The sequence below is a fragment of the Myotis myotis genome, unplaced genomic scaffold (assembly GCF_014108235.1).
Source record: "Myotis myotis isolate mMyoMyo1 unplaced genomic scaffold, mMyoMyo1.p scaffold_m19_p_17, whole genome shotgun sequence".
Classification (NCBI taxonomy): domain Eukaryota; kingdom Metazoa; phylum Chordata; class Mammalia; order Chiroptera; family Vespertilionidae; genus Myotis; species Myotis myotis.
This window is the reverse complement of record NW_023416321.1, coordinates 8,241,400-8,261,422: the sequence shown is the minus strand read 5'-3', so window position 1 is coordinate 8,261,422 and position 20,023 is coordinate 8,241,400. Positions and strand designations below refer to the sequence as shown.

The following is a 20,023-nucleotide window of genomic DNA, read 5'->3' as shown; positions in this document are numbered from 1 at the left end:
CGGGGGATGTCGGAGAGCTGGTTTCGGCCCAATCCCCGCAGGCCAGGCCAAGGGACCCTACCTGCTGGAGGGACCCCGCTCACTCTGCAGACAATGGGGAGGGATCCCGGCAGTTGGTTCCAGGGTGTGTCTGGCCCCTCTCGCCCAGTCCTGCCCGGCCAGCCACCTTCTAATTAACTTCCTTTCAATGTGCACAAATCTGTGCACCGGGTCATTAGTAAATGCATAAATAAGTGGAACAACAAATTAATGTTTCTCTTTCTCCCTTCTTCTCTCTCTCTAAAATCAATCAATACTTTAAAAAAAATTTAAATAATTTTTTTCTATATACATAAACTTAAAGAAGATAGTGAAAACATATTCTCTGTCTTCTAGGACCTTACAAGACAGCTAGACTGTCTAGGGGTGTCTGACCTGGTCTAAAACTCAGGACCTCCGTTTCTGGAGGAGATAAAAGTTCCAAGAGGGTAGGAAGTTGTTGTTTTGTCTTAGGAAATTAGAACATGCATCCACCTCCTGCAGAATCACTGAACGATTCCTTTGTAAAATAAGTGGGCAGAACTTCTGATCCAATTTCCTTCCCCTGGGGGAGTCCCAGGCTCTCCGGTACACCATTATTCTGCTCCCTATTTCACTACAGTGACTGTCTGGATGCCTACAGGCGCCCCAAAGGACTCCCTGAAGCCTCTGCCAGGAGGGGCTTCCAGCCTCTTTCCTTCACAACACAGGGCAGCCGCAGCACAGCCTCCAGCAGACTGCATTCTGCAGCTAAGCGTTACCAGGCCGCCCCGCAATGCACTAGCCCCGGGCCATACAGAGTGGACCCCGACACTTCATTACACTGGAGTGACTGTACGCAAACGCGCTCTACCCCCACCCACCCTCCCAGGCTGCAGGGGTTTTATGCCTCATTTTCAGCGTTAGCTAAAAACCTGATGAGGAAGGCTGGATCCCGTGGTTCGGTTTTATTTTAAGCCCAACAGCCTAGCTCCACCTCCCTCGTTCGCAGCTTTTCTTCCCTCGCGCGGGACGCACTGGGCAGCCGTTGAACGTGAGCCTCGTGGGTCTGGAAGGCGACTCAGCAGCGGGCAAACAGAGTTTGGGCAGAAACCGGCCCGGCTCCTCGTGACGTCATCACGCACCGGGCTCCGGCGGGGCCTCCGCACTCCGCGCTCGTTGAGGCGCCGAGTCCGATGAAGCCCAGTTTGGAGCCTGTGGGGACCTCTCGTGGACAAGCACAGAAATGCACTCCGGAGGAAGACAGAAGAAAATCAACATTTAAATACTGCCAAGCAAGCGCCACAAAGCCAAACAGGCTCCTCCCCTCCGCGCCCTCGAAGATCCGCCCCCATCCTGCGCTCGGCTGTTGATTTCTTTCCCCTTTGTTGACTCGGCCTTCGGCCCAGTGGGCCTGGCGTCTCCCAGCACGCCCCGCGCTGGGAAAGGCTTTGCTGCTGCTCCGTCATCGTGCGGCCCGTAGCGATCCCGCGCTCGTGTGCAGGCCCGACTTGGTTCCTGCTCTCTGCTGCGGGGATTCACGCGAGGCCCCGGCCTCAGTCCCCGGACTAGGCCGCGACCCCGTGTGCCATGAAGCAGGAGGGCTCCGCGCGGCGCCGCGGCACGGACAAGGCGAAGCCGCCGCCGGGCGGAGGGGAACAGGAACCGCCGGTACCCCCGACCCCCCAGGATGTGGAGATGAAAGAGGAGGCGACGGCGGGTAGCGGGGCAACGGGGGAGGCTGACGGGAAGACGGCGACGGCGGCTGAGCACTCCCAGCGGGAGCTGGACACCATCACCTTGGAGGGTACGAAAGTCTGGGCCGGGGACGTGCCAGGATCAGCTTCTCCTTGGGACCCCAGCGCAGCCTCCACCACCCCTGGTTCCTAAGGATCGCCCCCCCGACCCCCCAGATTTCCCGTCCCCACTGCCCCGACTCTCCCAGCCCCAGCCCCAGCTACTCCGGGCTCAGGACTCCTCCCTCGCCACACACCTCCACCCGCCCGGGACTGCCCCTAGGACGGGTCTCCCTGGGTGTGTGGACTCCTCGGTCCTCCCTCCAACTCGCGTTTACATCCCGACCCTGTCGCGCCCGGGTCTACGACTGACCCTAGAACCATTGTTTGTATTTGTGTGTGTAAAGGGGTCGGGAAGACGCGGAACGCTGGCCCCCACCCCCTCCACGTCCCCTTGTTCCTCCGCGTTCACATTTCACCCTCTCCCTCCGAGCCTGTTGCTCTTTCCCCAGTTTCGGATCAAGTGGGACTGGACGATGTCTTGGGTTTTCTCTCTAAAGTGCATGAGAAACTAGCTCAGACACACGGAAGTGAGCGCAGTTATGCTTCTGGCTGGTGTTCGGAGGGGGAGAGGGTGCTGACTGCATCAGCTCCCACTCTAATGGGCTTAGCATCTAATAACGAACTTTTTACCTGAAATAATGATAGCCAGTAGCAAAGGTGCTGCCTTGGCATTACCTACTGAGTATGTACATGTTTGTGACAAATACTTCACTGTCTTACTATAAAGTAACTATTGGCCCAGTGCACGAAATTCGGGCGGGGGCGGGGGGTCCCTCAGCCCGGCCTGCACCCTCTCCAATCTGGGACCTCTCGGGAGATGTCCGACTGCCGGTTTAGGCCCGATCCCACAAAAGGCAGTTGGACATCCCTTTCGCAATCTGGACCACTGGCTCCTAACCACTCACCTGCCTGCCTGCTAGATCGCCCCTAACCACTCTGCCTGTCGGCCTGCTTGCCCCCAACTGCCCTCCCCTCCTGTCCTGATCGCCCCCAACTGCCTCTGCCTCGGCCCCACCACCATGGCTATGTCCAGAAGGTCTCCCAGTCTAATTAGCATATTACCCTTTTATTAGTATAGATTCGTGTTCATTGTAGAAATTTTGGAAAATATGAGAAGTCTGAGGTGTAGCGGGGGTGGGGGGGGGCATCAACCATGGTTAACATTTTTTCCTGTGAGTTTTTAAGCTGCTCTCCTATAATTGAGATCGAGTTATATGTATAGTTTGGAACAGGCATAACTTAATAAGGTGACCTGGTGTGCTTTTATTTAACACACCCACAGGCATTAGCATTCAGTGTACGTATTCCAGAAACATGTACTGACTACCTGATATAGTGGCTAAGAATACAAGTTCAAAACTTAAGTTTCTTTGCCTGAGAGTAAGATTATCTACTTGATTGGGTTGTTGTGAAAATGAAGATGCTTGGAACCGCGCCTAGCACATGACGAACGCGTAGTGAACCCTCCGTAAATATCAGCTGTTATCTTGTATGATGGACGTGGCCCAGCACCCCGTGCTAAGCATACAGAGGTGATGAAACTACTAGTTGCTTGCATTTCCTTATTGGACATTGAAGTGTGGCCAGTTTCTTATTTTTATAAATAGCTATGCAGCAATCATCTTTTGCCCAAGTTTTTAATCTGCCTTTCTAATTTCTTCTTCAGTTTAGAATCAATATGCCTGAGTCGAAAGGGTAAATGTTTTTAAGGTTTTGGAGAGGCATTCTCCAGAAAAACGTATTGGTTTACGTTATACCAGCAGAAATGTCCTGTTCGCCCCATAGTTACCTTAATCGTTTATGCAAGGTCTTTGTAGAATAAGAATAAGCATCTTTGGTCACATTGGTTGCAGATATTTTTCTTTTGTTGAAATCTAATTCATCAGTTTTGTGTGTGTGTGATTTCTCCCACTGTTTACATTTAGAAAGTCTTCTCTTATTTAGAGATCTGATAAATATCCATGGGTTGGTTTTGTTTCTCATCATTGCTTTTTCTTCCTCTCTCTACCCCTTCCCCCACCCCAGCTTTATTTTTCTTTGGCACTTGGTGATGTTTTAAAATCCCCGTATGGCATCCATAAGTATTGCTGAACCCTATTAGGGCAAAAGAGGTGATTGGCCATATTCTGCCCTTTTGTAAGAGGCTCCCTAGAACTGCTTGCCTGGAGTGGGGTGGGGGTAGGGAGGGATAGAAAGAGCTGGAAGTAACATCTTTCCCCTGGTCCTTCACAGACATCAAGGAGCATGTGAAACAGCTGGAGAAGGCCGTTTCCGGCAAGGAGCCTCGCTACGTGCTGAGGGCCCTGCGGATGCTGCCTTCCACGTCGCGCCGCCTCAACCACTATGTCCTATACAAGGCCGTGCATGGCTTCTTCACCTCAAACAGTGCCACTCGCGACTTCCTGCTGCCCTTTCTGGAAGAGGTGAGTGAGTCAGGCGCGTCCTAAAGCTCTGTCTTGTCACCTGCTGCCGCAGAGAAATGAAGCAAAGCAGCCATTTTATACCCATTGCCCATGGCCCAGGGCACCATCCTTCTGCCCGGGAGTGTCATCCTTCCGAGTCAGGGACGGGAGCTGGAATCAGGAACCTTCCTCCAAACTCAGTTCCTGCTGCCCCCAACACAGACCTCTCCTCCAATCGGAGGGCGTCTCCGTTGTCCGAGGAGAAGGTGCCACCACCTCTTCGCCTCTGAGGCTCACTATGGGGGACGGGTGAAGGGGGGTCAGGGGCACAGGGTTTGGAGGTGGAGTTCAGTTTGAATCCCACCTCTACCATTTGGTACCTGTGGGACTTGAGCAAGTAACTAACCTCCTTGTGTCTCGTTTTCTTCATTTGTTGAATGTGATGGTCAGTTTCTGGGGGCAGTGGCCGGGGAGGAGTATGGGTAAACGCTTCGAGTGGTGCCTGGCACACAGCGAATGCTGAGGAAGGAAGCTCGATAGTGGTAGTGGTCTCTATGCAGGAGAGGCCTCTCCTTTCCTTTCTGATTGTGAAATCGCCCTTATTATTCATGGCACACAGTCCAGGTCCTGACCCTTCAGCCACCTTCATCGCCCTAAAGCAGTGGTTCTCAACCTTCCTAACGCCGCGACCCTGTAATACAGTTCCTCATGTTGTGGTGACCCCCAATTTCATTGTTACAAATTGAACCTAATTAAAGCATAGTGATTAATCACAAAAACAATATGTAATTATATATGTGTTTTCTGATGGTCTTAGGCGACCCCTGTGAAAGGGTTGTTCGACCCCCAAAGGGGTCACGACCCACAGGTTGAGAACCGCTGCCTTAAAACATCATTGACCTTCAGCCACCTAAAATCCTATATACTTACAATCTGTTCCGTAGATGTGAAAGCTCAGAAAATTCCTTGAAGCAGAATGATGAAGAATCTATTGTCAGGGAAAGGGGAAAAACCCCCCAGGCCACCTGGAAGTTTTTTAACCTTACATTCCTAAATTCACCCAACATGGTCACTTTTTGATCTGTTCATATTATTCCAGTTTTCGTGACTAAATCTGAAAATAAGTACCATGTATAAGTACATTTCCCCAAAATTTCTTTTGTTTCCACACACACACACAAAATTTTTTTTGTCTCATTATTATTGATCTCATCTCTTAAATTATGTCACTTTATTAAACCCTGACTGATAGAATTTGTAGTAGTTCCAGGTGTGGTGGTTTACTCGCCACCAAGATTGTTGGTTCTATGGGAGGTCCTGCATCATCCTTTCTGTCCCCATTGCGTTCTGTAAAATTGTTACACTCCTGTAACCCTCTTTTCTAATGTATTGTATTGCCAGCCTCCTGACTCCCTTTAGAAAGAGACTGTCATCTTTAATTTTTTATCCCCAGCACCTGGGAAAACCTTGGCCTGTATTAGGCATTCAATTGAATACATAGTGAGCGCTTAATACATGTTTGGTTGACTGACGTGACTGAGCTTTCCCACGGTGACGCCTGTCCTCTCCTAGCCCATGGACACAGAAGTGGATTTCCAGTTCCGTCCCCGGACAGGAAAAGCTGCCTCGGCGCCCCTCCTGCCTGAAGTGGAGGCCTACCTGCAGCTCCTCGTGGTCATCTTCCTGATGAACAGCAAGCGCTACAAGGAGGTACTGATTTCAGAGAGAGTGATCCACGTGGCCCCGGCCTTGCCAGGGCTTTGCGGGAGAGATCGTCTCCAGTGAAAAAAGGAGATAGTCCCTGGGTTATCCACCATCCCCCAGGCTCTCCCCCGTGGGGATGCACCTAACCCCACAGTCAGGGAGACCCCACAACTCCTGCTCGGGCACCAAGCAAAGGGCTGGCAATGGTCATTCTGTGTACTTGGCCATGGCACAATACCAGTCTAGTGGGTTCTTTGGGGAAAAGTAGGAGATTTGGAGACAGAAAGACCTGTGTTCAAATCCCAGCTGTACCTTAACGCAAATTAATTTCCCTTAGTTGTATGTAAAGTGGGGAAAACAATGCCTAATTTACAAGATTATTGTTGGTATTAAGTAAAATAATCATAAATAATTAGCACAATCTGTACATAGTAAGCTTTCACGCTTTTCTTAAATTTTTTATTTTTAAATATGTTTTTATTGATTTCAGAGAGAGGAAGAGAGAGGGGGAGAGAGAGAGAGAGAGAAACATCATAAGATAAAAACATCAGTCGGCTCCCTCCTGCATGCCCCCCACTGGGAATCGAGCCTGCAACCTAGGTATGTGCCCTGTCCGGGAATTAAACCAGCACCCCAGCACCCTTTCCATGCACAGGATGCTGCTGCAGCCAGTTGAGCCACACTGGCTTGGGCAAGTAGCCTCTTATTATGGGTCTGAACAACTCCATTTTGGATATTACATTATATGTCACCACTTCCTCCACTTGGGACCAGCTTCTTTGTCAGTCATAGCCACTGTCCCAAGAGCACACGCAAAAAATGACAGGTCCAGCCCGCCGGTATGGCTCAGTGGGTTAGGGCCTCGTCCTATGCACCAGAAGGTCGCAGGTTTGATTCTGGTCAGGGCACATGCCTGGGTTGCAGGTTCAATCCCTGGCCCTGGTCGGGTTGGGGGTGGGAGGCAAACAATTGATGTTTCTCTCTCTCTTCTCCTTTCTCCCTCCCTCCCTTCCTTTCACCCTCTCTGAAATCAATGGGGGGAAATATCCTTAGGTGAGATTTTAAAAAAGGAAAATAAAATGATAGGTCCCACTCCTCAATTCCCTGGGTTTTTTCCTTTCCTTGCAACTGGTTGTTTTTTAGATGTAATTCATCTCCTTTAAAGAGTACAATTCGGTGTGGTCTTTTTGGTATAGTCACAATATTGTGCAGCCATCATCACTAACTCCAGAACAGTTGAATCACCCCAACATTAGTAGTCATTCCCCTCACCCCAGGCTCTGACAAGTGCTGATCTGTCTCATGGATTTTCCATAAGAGTGTCTGGCTTCTTTCACTTAGCATCATGTTTTCTAGGTTTATCCATGTTGTAGCATGTATCTGTACTCCATCTGTAAGGCTAAATAATGTGTATGGATATAGCACACGTGGTTTATCTATTCATCGGGTGTGGACACTTGGGTTATTTCCCCTTTTTGGTTATTAATAATGCTGCTATGAAGATTGTGTACAAGTTTTTATGTGAACAAATGTTTCCAGCTCTCTTGGATATATGCCTAGGAGGGAAATTACTCACTGGCTCATATGATGGCTCCATGTTTAACTTTTTGAGGAACTAATTCTCTTTCGGCTGCCTCTCCAGGCACAGAAGATCTCTGATGATCTGATGCAGAAGATCAGCACTCAGAACCGCCGGGCCCTGGACCTTTTGGCTGCAAAGTGTTACTATTACCACGCCCGGGTCTATGAGTTTCTGGACAAGCTGGATGTGGTGCGCAGGTACGGTGGCCACGGGTCTCGGTCTCGGCCCTTAGTTCGGAGATGTGGTCAGTCACTCCCACAGAGCTGTGACTTGGTAGATGTAAAGTGCCCAGCAGGAAGTGGGGGTGGTGGTTAACATGCCCTTCACATGCCCTGCCATGTAGGGGTTCAGAGAGAGACTGATATTAGAGGAAGAAACAGAGATGACCACGGCTGGTTAGGAACTGTCCTTCCAGTCTCTTCCCTTCACCCCACATCGAGGGAGGGCTGATTGGTAGCTAAAGAGTAGATGACAGGTTAGAAAACATTTCACTCCTCTAAAACCTGCAGTGGTGCCCTTCGGCGTGGCTCAGTGGTTGACCTATGAACCAGGAGGTCCTGGTTTGATTTCCCGGCAGGGCACATGCCGGGTTGCAGGCTTGATCCCCAGGGAGGGTGTGCAGGAGGCAGCCAATGGTGTTTCTCTCTCTTTCTCCCTCTCCCTTTCTCTCTGAAATCGATAAAAACATATTAAAATCATAGCCCCATCCTCCCCACCTTCTGCATTGCGCTTACCCTGATTTCTCCATGCAGCATGATACGCTTGTTCATCATGACCATTTTCTGTCTCCTCCACTAGAATGCAAACTCCCTGAGAGCAGAGTTCTGTCCTTTCTGTGACCTAGAATAGTTCATTAAATATTCTGTGGATAATCAGAAAAACAATTTGTATCACGTTCTTAGGAATGGAGAAAGAATAGGGAGGCCGAAAGCAGTTTGAAGAGACCTTTGACATTTTTTCGTTTCCTCTTGCAGCTTCTTGCACGCTCGGCTCCGGACAGCCACCCTGCGGCATGACCCAGACGGGCAGGCCACCCTGCTGAACCTCCTGCTGCGGAACTACCTGCACTACAGCTTGTACGACCAGGCTGAGAAGCTGGTGTCCAAGTCCGTGTTCCCTGAGCAGGCCAACAACAATGAGTGGGCGAGGTACCTCTACTACACAGGTGAGCAGGGGGCCCAACACCCGAGCCAGGAGGTGCCTCGGGCTTACTTGGTGCCAATTTTCTAAAAATTTGGTGCACTGGGTGCAGAGAGGCCCATTTGGCACTCTGGTTTGCAAGGGGGCTTGGATGGTGCCGTTCTCTTGACGCGCTCTTCTCTTCTCACACCCAGGGCGGATCAAAGCCATCCAGCTGGAATACTCAGAGGCCCGGAGAACTATGACCAACGCCCTTCGCAAGGCCCCTCAGCACACAGCTGTCGGCTTCAAACAGACTGTGAGCAACAGTTCTCATCCCTTTGCTACTTGCTCTTCTGACAACTTAGTTCTGCTTCCCTGTGTGGGGCCAGGGAAGGCTCCTTAGTCTTCATTATCCCAGAGGTTGCATCGGATGCCTGTGCCCAACATTGTTCGGGGCACATTAAGCAGATGCCACCTGCACCTCTGGCAGTTTACGTCCAGAGTGTTCTTGGCAGATTGGTATAGAGTGTCCCGATTCCTAGCACTTCTTGTGGTCATTCCAGTCCTGGGCATGGATTGTTGGGAAGACGCTGGCTCTTCCCTGGTCCCTTAGGTGCCCATTTGGGAGCAGTGTTGCCTGTGCCCAGGGAACCCAGAAAATCAGAAGGGTGGCTGATTCAGGTGGAGATAAGCCTTGCACTCCCCCGCTCCCACCCACCCTTCCGAGAACCATCAGTCACCAAGGGATGTTTGCTTTTTGTTTTATTTTATTTGAGTGCTGGCCTTGGTATTAAGACACTGTGAGGAATAAAAAAGAAGGATAAGAAATGGTATTTGCCCTGGAAGAGATACATGAAGAACTTTGACTCAGAAAGGCTTGAGGCCTCGTAGCCAAATTTGGACTCCGCTTTCCCACCTACATATGAGCCTTTGCTCCGACCTTAACACACTATCGACGCCCTAGTGCCCTTGAAAGAGAACAGATTAAAAACACACAATGAGCCCTAGCTGGTTTGGCTCTGTGGATAGAGCGTCCGCCTGCGGACCGAAGGGTCCCAGGTTCGATTCTAATCAAGGGCACATGCCTGGGTTGCAGGCTCGATCCCCAATAGGGGGCCTGCAGGAGGCAGCTGATCAGTGATTCTCTTTCATCATTGATGTTTCTATCTCTCTCCCTCTCCCTTTCTCTCTGAAATCAATAAAAATATTTTAAAAAAATAAAATGATTAGGTTAGTGTGACAGGAGAATCGGTTGTTTTCTGTTCAGAAGTTTATAGAAAGGAAGGTTTGATTTTGGTCAAATAATTAAAGAGATCTTAAAGATCTGGGTTTTGAAAGATGGGCAGAATTTTCTCAAAGGAATGGCTTTTCAGACACATATAGTACATGTGCAGAATGTGAGATTGCTTACAATACTGGACATACACTAAAGTTCTTCGTAAAAATCACTAAAAATGAATGATGAACATAGAGGCTGTGTCCACATACTGGGGATAGACGGTGCAAGGTAAAGCAGTGTTTTTAAACCAGATTTCACTATAGATGAATAAGGTTTCCATGTTTTCTTTGGTGGAGCTGGGTGGCAGGAAGGAGCAGAGAGCTGGAATGAGGTCAGTGGACTGCTGGTGAGGGAGCAGGAAGGGATGGTCTGGTTGCTTGAGGGAAAGAAGCAGAGTTGGGAGAGCTTCCCAACTTGAGCAGGAAGGTCAGGGGCTTGGAAGAGACGGGAAGGAATGGGGTAAAGAGCACAGTAGAGAAGCTAGCTGTAAGTGACTGTGGAATCCACGGCAGAACACTCTGGAAGCTTGCTCATCCATAGTGAGAGCCACAGGCTGCTCCCAGGATGCTTCACCAGCGTCCATTGCTGTCTCAGGCTGCTCAGGCCGCCTTCCCACAGAACGCAGCCTGGTGGCTTCAGCAGCAGACACGTATTTCCTCACAGTCCTGGAGGCCAGAAGTCCAAGGTCAGGGGTCAGCGGTAGGATTCCTCTGAGGGCCTTTCTTTTGCTTGTAGGTGGCCATCTTCTTCCAGCGTCTTCGAATGGTCTTCCCTGTGCATGGCTGTATCTTAATCTCTTCTTATAAGAGCACCAGTCATAGTGGGTTGGGGCCACTCATATGACCTCGTTTTACCATAATTACCTCTTCAAAGACTATTTCCCAATATAGTCGCATGCGAGGTACTGGGCGGTTAGAGCATCGCCACTTCAGAGCAGGGTGTGTGCCGACTGGCCGGATGGAAGGACACGGGGCCAAGTGTGGTTAGAGGGTCCGATGCTCCCAGTGCCTGGCTCCACAGGTGGAGCCTGGACTCCCTGCCCAGCGCAGGCTCAGGGTCCTCCTGTCTCCGTGGCCTAATCACAGTGCCGCTGTCCCCTTTCCCAGGCTGTCTGACTGAATTGAAGCCCCATTTCATTCTCTTCCACCGGGGGGACCCCTGCCCACTGTGTTCCCGTGTCACACTCTGCCAGGTGCACAAGCTTCTGATTGTGGTGGAGCTGTTGCTGGGGGAGATCCCGGACCGGCTGCAGTTCCGCCAGCCGTCTCTCAAGCGCTCACTCATGCCCTACTTCCTTCTGACCCAAGGTAAGGCCAGTGCCCCTCCCAGAGCTTCAGGGCCCTGGCCTGTGGCCTCGGGTGTGTCCCTTTGCCTCCTCTGACCTGCTCCTCTCCCCCCTGCAGCTGTCAGGACAGGAAACCTCGCCAAGTTCAACCAGGTTCTGGATCAGTTTGGGGAGAAGTTTCAAGCAGATGGTACCTACACCCTCATCATCCGGCTACGGCACAACGTCATTAAGACAGGTGAGCATCGGGGCGGAGGGGCCTGGACCCAGGGACAGGGACGACTCTGTGGGTGTCCGCGGGCAGTGAAGGGTCTGCTCTGCCCGCCCACCACTCCTTTCCCCCCCAGGCGTGCGCATGATCAGCCTCTCCTACTCCCGAATCTCCCTGGCTGACATCGCCCAGAAGCTGCAGCTGGACAGCCCGGAGGACGCGGAGTTCATTGTTGCCAAGGTGGGGCTTGTCCAGGGCCGCGGGTGTCACCTTCCTGCCTCATGTCAGGGGACGGGAGCGGGAGGAAATGGGCCAGGGGGGGCGTGGGTAGAGCGGTGCCATCTTGCAGGAAGCTGCCGGGGAGTGTGTATGTGAGTGAATGTATGAGAGTGTAAGGAAGTCAGAGATGGGACAAGATGTTCTGGGACTGAGAGGATGGGTGGGCTCTTTGGTGACCTTCCCTCGCTTTGGGGCCCGCAGGCGATCCGGGACGGCGTCATTGAGGCCAGCATCAACCATGAGAAGGGCTACGTGCAGTCCAAGGAGATGATCGACATCTATTCCACCCGGGAGCCCCAGCTCGCCTTCCACCAGCGCATCTCCTTCTGCCTCGACATCCACAACATGTCTGTCAAGGTGAGGGGCGCTCGGCTGCAGGTGCCGGCTGGCAGCATCACGGCACCCGGTTCACGTGGGCGCCTCGGAGAAGATTGTGTGGTTTGGGGCCCCGTTCCCAGCCGTCTCTGTAAAGCCCCTGTGAGGACGGGGCCTCAGGGGACGAAGAACTTTGCTTGTGGGGCTGTCGCGCCTTCTGTTGCTCTTAAGGCGTCTAGTTGCCAAGGAGGACAGAGACTCGCCGCTCAGGGTTCTAGATTTGGCTCCAAATTGGAGTCATTTGCCTTCTCTGGGGCTCTGTTCCCCCTGTGAAGCTGATGGTGAGACATTACCTGCCCTGCCTGCTTCACGGGGTTGATGAGATGAAATGAAATCACCGTCGTAAGGCGCTTAGTGAAGTCCAGGCTGTGCACAGGCAGGGCTGTATCTAGTCCCCAAAGGCTGTGAGCCCTTAGCCCGTGTCGGGCACTGAGTGAGGCGCCTGTCCTGTTGGCTTCCGTGTTTGTTCCTGGTCTCCCTCCCGCTGGAAGCCAGGCATATCACTTGCCTTGCTTACAGTTGGGCAAAAGCCATGCTCCACAACACACCGTTACCCCCCCCCCCCCCCCCTGCTTTCCCTGTGCCCCTCTCTTTTTCTTTTTTCTTAATCCTCACCTGAGGATACATTTCCATTGATTTTTTAGAAAGAGTGGAAGGGAGGGGTTGGGGGAGAGAGAGAGAGAGAAACTTGGATGTGAGAGAGACACATCAATTGGTTGCCTCCTGCACACTCCCTGACCAGGACCGGGAATCGAACCTGCAACCCAGATACATGCCCTTGTTGGGAAGCAAGCCCACTACCCTTCTGTGTACAGGCCGACACTCTAACCACTGAGCAACAACGGCCAGGGCCCCTATCCCTTTTTCTCCCCCCCTGCACCCCCACTGAACTCAGACCGGACATTGCATCCTCTGTCCGGACTGCTTTCCCTTCGTTCCCACAACCAGCCCATTCCTCACTGCCTCACTCTTCCGTCTCACTGCCGTTCCCCTGCCTGCCTGTTCCAGAGGTTAGTCATTTATACCCCAGAGTCTCCTCATTCTCTTTTCAGCATGACCACATGGTATTGCAGTAATTCATTCCATGCCCGACTCCCCCGCTGTACTAACCTGGAGACTAAATAGCCTGTCTTACTGTGTCTTGGTGCTGGTACACAGAAGGAGCACAATAAATGTGTGTTAAGTTAATGCCGCCACTTCATCTTGCTCTCCTCTCTTTACTCTGCTTCAGGCCATGAGGTTTCCTCCCAAATCATACAACAAGGACTTGGAGTCTGCAGAGGTAAGCTGCCCTCTGCTGTGGGGAAGACTGGGAGGTAGGAGGCCCTACAGAAAGGAAAGGGGTTTCTGGAAGGTCTGGGGCAGCTGTGAAGCTTGGGCAGTTCCTGGCCGGGGGTGTGTCTGGAGGAGTGAGAGAGGCCGCACAGCCCTCATGCCATCTCCTTCCCCAGGAACGACGAGAGCGAGAGCAGCAGGATTTGGAGTTTGCCAAGGAAATGGCAGAAGATGATGACGACAGCTTCCCTTGAGCTGGGGGGCTGGGGAGGGGTGGGGTGAGTGGGGACTGGCTCTTTATCTTTTCCCCTCGGGGTCCCCTACCCAGGGAACTGGCCCCTTTCCCCACACACAGCTCACAGACTGCGTATTGTGGGGCGGGGTCGTGGGATGTAGAGAGCCAGTCACCCCCACCTCGCCCCAGGGCCCCTCCCCAGCCCGTGACTTAGCACACGGAGGGCCAAGGGCGGGCAGGTGGCCTCCCCAGGGCAGGGTCCTGGCTAGTGGTGTGGGCATCAGGTGGGAGGGAAAAGACCTGTGCTCTCCTCCAGGGAGTAGAGGACTTGAATTGGGACGTGGGTTGGATTGTATGTTTTTGAAGCTTCAATTATGATTTTTAAACAATAAAAAATTCTCCAAAGCTCTTTGTGCATCAGTTAATTACTGTGCTTGCTCTCACACCTTCACTGTTGACAGGCACAGGGTTTTTCTTGGTCTTGGGGTCTTAGCCCCAGGTGCGATCTGAGGACCACAGCTGGAGATGAGGAAGGCAAGGGCAGGGTGAAGAGACAAAATATTGGGCAAATCCCTAAACCTCTCAGGCTCCTTCCCCACATCTGACAGGATTCGATTCAGTGACCTCCTGGCTCTAACAGGAATCTAGACTTCAAGGGAATTAAAGAGAAGGCGAGTCTGACTCTCAGGGGAGGTTTGCCGAGAGGAGGGTCTCCCTCTAGGCAACCGCAGGTTGAGAGCAGAGGTGAGGCTGGAGGGGGCTCCCTGTGGCCCCCAGCCCACCTCTACCAGCTGCAGATGGTGGGGAATGGCCAGCCTGGGTCTCCCTGTGGGGCATCTGAGTTATTCCCATGTTCTCTGGCTGGCCCCTGGGTCATCGCTGCACATACACTGCTCCTGCCAAGTTCTGTCAACTGAACATGCGTTGGGGTTTTCTGAATTCCTCTCCTGCTGCTCACCCTATTCCTGGAGGGATTCTCTACACATCCCCTGGGCTTCCCAGCTGTTTAACCCCCTGGCTTCCAGACCACTCTGTAACCAACTGGTTAGTTCTTAAGAGCAGGGGCATTTGTCTTCCCAGGGCCTCCTCAGGGGCTGGCACTCTGGGTTCAAGAAAGTCTTGTTTGTTGGAAAAGGGACATTGTATTCATCACCAACTTTGGAATTTCATCCCCCAATATCCCTAATTTCCATGAAAGGCATTTTGTAGACGCCTGGCTTTGGCTCCTGGTCCCACCCAGCCTTGGTCACAGTGCTTTGGCATTGCCCATTTCCTTTATGCTGCTGCCACCTCCCCCTGTACTGAAGTTCAGAAACGTTTGCTTTGTGAAATGGCACTTCCCCCAAAGTCTGTGTGGAAGATGTTTTGATTCCATCGTCCAAACTTTTTTTTTTTTTTGAGAGACAGACAGAAAAACATTGATCGGTTGCCTCCGGCACACACCCCTACCAGGAATCGAACCCACAACCTGAGTATGTCCCCTGACCAGGAACTGAACCTGTCGCCTTGTGATGCTTGGGAGGACATTTCAACTGAGACATACCGGCAGAGCCCAAACTTTTATTTTAAGGATTCTAATCCTTTCCCCATCTTACAGGCCAATTCGAAAACCTAGCAGACCTTCCACTCCCTTCCAGGAGGAATGGGGCGGGGGACTAATGGTGAGCACCTGGCATGTGCTTCCCGATGCCGGATGCCCGGACAGGCTCAGGTGGGACGTGACTGCCGGCGAGATGCCAAGATCAGGTTCCCTTCCGCCAGGCTGCGCTGCCTTCTCCCAGCCTGTCTGTGGCTCTAGCATCTGGTTGGTTAGCTTTTGTCCCCACGAGGCTGTCCTGGCCCTCGACCACTTTCCTGACCTCTGAGAGTGACTTTCTCTGAGTGCCTGATGAGGGGACGCGTGTACAGAGGACAGACGCAGCTGCTGAGGCTCTTACTTGCTTAGCACGTCTCATGGGAATTACAAGTCTTCCTGATGATGCCCACCCTCGAAACTGTTTCTAGACATTAAACTCTGTGCCTCACTCAGACCCTTTCTTTACTTGGTAGCGGAGTGGAGAGGGTAGACTTGGAGTCATTTGCCATGATTTCCTGGTTCTTGCTCACCTTGTCTGCTCAACTGTCCGGAACTTTCTTGTAATTCATCCCCATCAGCTTGGCTTTTTCCCTGGAGAAGCAGGTCGTTTTTATGCTTGGAGAGGCCGCTGTGTTGTCCAGCTTCCAGTTTTGTTGTTTTAATTGGAAAACGACAGAGAAATACAAAGAATAACATAACAAATACCCATGTGAACCGGCCATGGGTCCACCTGATTGGGGGATGGGGAGCGGTGAAGGGTTAGAAAAGACAGACAAGAGATTAAGCTGGGGCTAAGTGGGAAGCTGCCCTCTCTGATGGAGAGATAGCGCCACGCCCCGCAGGCCGAGTCCTTATTTTATAGCCAGATTCCACGAGGCAAAGTAAGGGCGTGGTCAAGCTGTTTACAATGTTCTCAAGGATTGCGAATCCACTCGATTACATGCACCTGATCAAGCTTTGTTTACTTGCACCTCCCGCAGCCCTTATCACTCAGCCACGTGGGACCACAGGTTCGGACCATAAGGTCAAGCTTACTAGGTACAACCAGCCTTTGGCTATCATTGTGCTGGGACTTGCGCGTGGCTTTGCCCTCTCATTAGTCTGAGAACCTGTCCAAACGCTGTAGCCGCTCTCTACACCCATGTCCTTTCCACCCGCATTTAATAAATGTTAACGTTTTGTTATTGTGTCGTTTTTAATCCAAGTAAAAGTATTAGCAATGAATTGGAAGCCCATCTTGTTCATTCCCCAGCCCCTCCCTTCCTTCCCAAGGCAGACACTGATGGATTCAGTGGGCAACCTTCTAGCTTCTGTTTTTACACCTTTACTACAAAATATAGTATTGTTTTGCCCTAGCCAGTTTGGCTCAGTGGATAGAGCGTCGGCCTGCAGACTGAAGGGTCCTGGGTTGATTCCGGCCAAGGGCACATTCCTGGGTCGCAGGCTCGATCCCCAGTGGGGGGCGTGCAGGAGGCGGCCGATCCATGATTCTCTCTCATCAATGATGTTTCTATCTCTCTCTCCCTCTCTCTTCCTCTCTAAAATCAATAAAATATTTATAGTATTGTTTTGAGTCTTCAGATCTTTGTAAATGATGTATCGCATGAATGTAACTTGCTCTTTTCACTCGGTATTGGTTTTGAGGTCTAATCATATTGATACGAGCCCAGCACTGTTCCAGGCACCGAGAACTCAATGGAATAAAACTCCCTTCCTCTCGGAGTTTGTCAGGGGGCGGCAGGGAGGCATATGTGGTATGAATGGACCACAGTTCCTTCAGCCATTCCCGTTGGTGAGCATCTGTTTACTATTACAAGCCATGCTGCAAAGAACATCTCTGCCTGTCTCCTTACACACGTGTTACCGTATACATAGCGTGCAAGCTTTCTTAAAGGGCCAGATAGTACATTTTTAGGCTAGTGAGCCATATGGTCTGTGACAATTACTCACTTCCGCCCTTCTTGAAAGCGGCTATAAACAATATGCAAATGCATTGTCTATGAGCACTGGGGGTTTGAATTTCATACAATTTTACATGTTATGAAATATTATTTTGATTTTTTACCCAATCATTTAAAAATGGAAAACCCATTCTTAACTCAGGACGTACGTATCTTGGCCCACTGGCCAAGTCTGCAATAAATGAGTGACTCCAGAGCCTGTATACGGATGCTCCACACCCAGTGCCAGAGGAAAGCAGGAAGGATGAGGAGGGGAAGTTGCTGGCCCGCTCTGGGCACTGGGAAAGCCTTTGGGAAGTTGGAAGGATGAATAACTCGGGGTCTCTGGAGCCAGACCCTTTGCCAGAAAATCATTTTGGTCTAGCTCAGCCTGCATGAGCCGTGGCAAGTGACAAGCTCTCGCCTCTCTCCCCTCTGCCTGGTCTTTATTCTCCCCTGAGTTGGGCAGAAGTCTGGATTGAGCCATTATCCATGAAGTACAGCCATCTGAACAGGAAGATGATGTGATGGGAGCCACAGGAGCTTGGGAAGCAAATCTGTCTGACCCTCCCTTGACAGTGACCTTGGGCAAGGCCCTTCGCTTCTCCGAGGCCATCCCTTGTCTACAAGAATAATCCACATCCTACCTCTTGGTTGATAGGATGAAATGACAAAAGTGTAGCCCGGCCGGCATGGCTCAGTGGTTGAGCGTCGACCTATGAACCAGGAGGTCACGGTTCACTTCCTAGTTAGAGCACATGCCTGGGTTGTGGTCTCATCCCCCAGTAGAAGGCGTGCAGGAGGCAGCTGATCAGTGATTCTCTCTCATCATTGATGTTTCTATCTCTCTCTCCCTCTCCCGCTCTCTGAAATCAATAAAAATCTTTTTTTTTTCTTAAAAAAAAAGAAATGACAAAAGTGTAAGAGAAGGGGGCTGACATGATTGCCAGCCAGCATTCAGATTCTCTCCCTGTGGGACGGATGACGCTTTCTGGAACGGCAGCTCATCACTTCCTCTGGAAGCAGCCCACTCATCCTCCAACATCTCACACCATTAGGCAGCACTTTCCTTCTGTTGAGCTGAAAACTGGCTGTGGCTCCACTTCTGGTCCCCTTCTGGCCCCGAGACCACACAACAGCCCCTCCTCTTCCCCAGATGAAACAGCCTGTTTTCTTTAATCATGACCTTGAGTCCTTCCACCATTCTGTCCACCCTTCTTAGAATGCACATACTTTTCCAAACCAAACATCTGATACACTTGGACTGCAGGTGAAGATAAAAGTCTGGGCCTAGCACTGGCCAGGTCATGAGTGAGGAAGGCCAAACGCTGGTCAGACGTGATGGTTAAGAGTTTAAGACTTTGGCACAGGGCAGATCTGGGTTCTGCTCCTTGGGAAGCTACTTAAGCTCTCTGAGGTCGGATTTGTCTTCTGTCAAAGGGGAAAGGGTCCTAGGTCCCGCCGAATAGGCTTATTGAGAGGCACTTCACGATGTATAGCCAGCTCTGCTCACTCAGCACACTGGCCGAGGCGGGCTGAACTTTCCGGAGGCTTTAGGGGTCATGTTTGTTCCTGTGAATTCCCTGCCCTCCACAGCTGTTAAACCCAGCCCCCGACCCCATGGAGGTGGCTCCAATCAGTGCATGGTGGCAAAATGCCTACCTGAAAGTGGGGGTGGGAGCCGATGCCTGCTCCACGCAGGACAGGGGCCCCAAGGCAGGATGCGAACAGATCAGCAGGTGAAGACCCTGCCAGCTATGACCACCAGGGGGCACCCCTGTTCCAGAAATGACCTCACCCAGAGAGACACACCCGCTCCTCCGGTGAAGATTGATGCCTCTGTCCCCAGCACAGTTCAGACTAAATTGGGACAGAGACGGACAGCCTTGGTGTGCTTGGCCGGACTGCCCTGGGTAGGCCCGCGGCCTGGCCCGAGGCAGAGGCCCGGGTTGGAACTCTGGCTCTGCTACCCATGACCCGGGACCAGGCGCGTCCCTCTCTGTCCCGGTTACAGGGCAGATCTGGGTGCTGCTCCTTGGCAAGCCACTTAAGCTCTCTGAGGTCAGATTTGTCTCCAAGGTTCCTTCCAGAGCCAACATGGTCTGGTTTGCGGATTCAAAGCCAGGAGTCTCCTCTCTCTCACCCCCAGCCCTCTCCACCTCGGGGCAGCACACGCACCCTGGTGGCAGTGCACCCCGCCTGGGAAGCTACGTGTCCCAGACCCCCAACTCCAAAGCCTGGGACACTGTTCAGGGAGGTGGCGGGGGGGGGGGGGGGGGGCAGGGTTAGGTGAACCAAGAGCCTCCAAGGGTCTTGCTTCATTCAGGACAGGCATCCGGTTTCCTCTGGTCTCTGCCAGGATTCCAGGGGCTTAAAGGAATGAGTCATGGGGGGGATTGGGGAGTTCCCAGCTAACCAGTGCAGGACAGGAGCCTGGGATGCTGGCCATAAAGCTGTGCGGAGGGTCGGGAGGCAAGACCCTAATGTCCCTAACCCCCGGCCCCTGGCCTCTCAGGGGAGGATTCAGGAAGGCAGCCTAGTGGGAGTTGGGGGGTAGGAATGGGAGCGACTAACTTCTTCCCTCTCAGAATTTAGGGACAGAGAGCAGGTGGCTTGATTATCGCAAGGGAAAGTGGCAAAGGGCGCTGCCCCGCAGGTCTGCCAGGAGAGCGGGTGGGGCTGCCTGGAGGTCAGCCTCAGAGCAGTCTGACCCCACTGACTCCAGCCTCCAAGGCTTTTGATTGGTGGCTCAGCCTTTGTTCTGGGCTCTGTTCAAACACTCTGGGGCAGTTCAGGCCTGGGTGGGGCTAAGGGGCGGAAGAGGGCTTGAGGGGGCACCGACGTCAAAGAAGGATCAGGGATTCCACAATTTCACAAAACTTTCGCAAACGGCTTTTTGTCTCAACCCCCCCTTTGTTGTCCTGGACACTAAATTTGCATAAATCCTGGGAAGTTATTACTA

The 20,023-nt window shown here is 52.0% G+C and overlaps 1 protein-coding gene across 1 annotated transcript; it reads left to right on the top strand.

Moving 5' to 3' along the window:
• Positions 1-1,445: 1,445 nt before the first annotated feature.
• PSMD3 (proteasome 26S subunit, non-ATPase 3) lies at positions 1,446-13,954 on the top strand. Its single transcript, XM_036340255.1, has 12 exons — positions 1,446-1,804; positions 4,029-4,219; positions 5,771-5,908; positions 7,545-7,681; positions 8,459-8,649; positions 8,819-8,922; positions 11,078-11,192; positions 11,289-11,408; positions 11,518-11,621; positions 11,862-12,017; positions 13,267-13,317; positions 13,487-13,954. Exons 1-12 carry the CDS (start codon positions 1,588-1,590, stop codon positions 13,562-13,564), a joined length of 1,602 nt encoding a protein of 533 aa, XP_036196148.1. The 5' UTR covers positions 1,446-1,587; the 3' UTR covers positions 13,565-13,954.
• Positions 13,955-20,023: the final 6,069 nt, after the last annotated feature.

Bases quoted from the DNA above. Each gene is read 5' to 3' on its own strand.
- PSMD3 (XM_036340255.1), top strand. From the start codon at position 1,588: ATGAAGCAGGAGGGCTCCGCGCGGCGCCGCGGCACGGACAAGGCGAAG. The intron at 4,220-5,770 runs GTGAGTGAGTCA...GTCCTCTCCTAG, and splicing joins TGCTGCCCTTTCTGGAAGAG to CCCATGGACACAGAAGTGGA. The intron at 7,682-8,458 runs GTACGGTGGCCA...TTCCTCTTGCAG, and splicing joins AAGCTGGATGTGGTGCGCAG to CTTCTTGCACGCTCGGCTCC.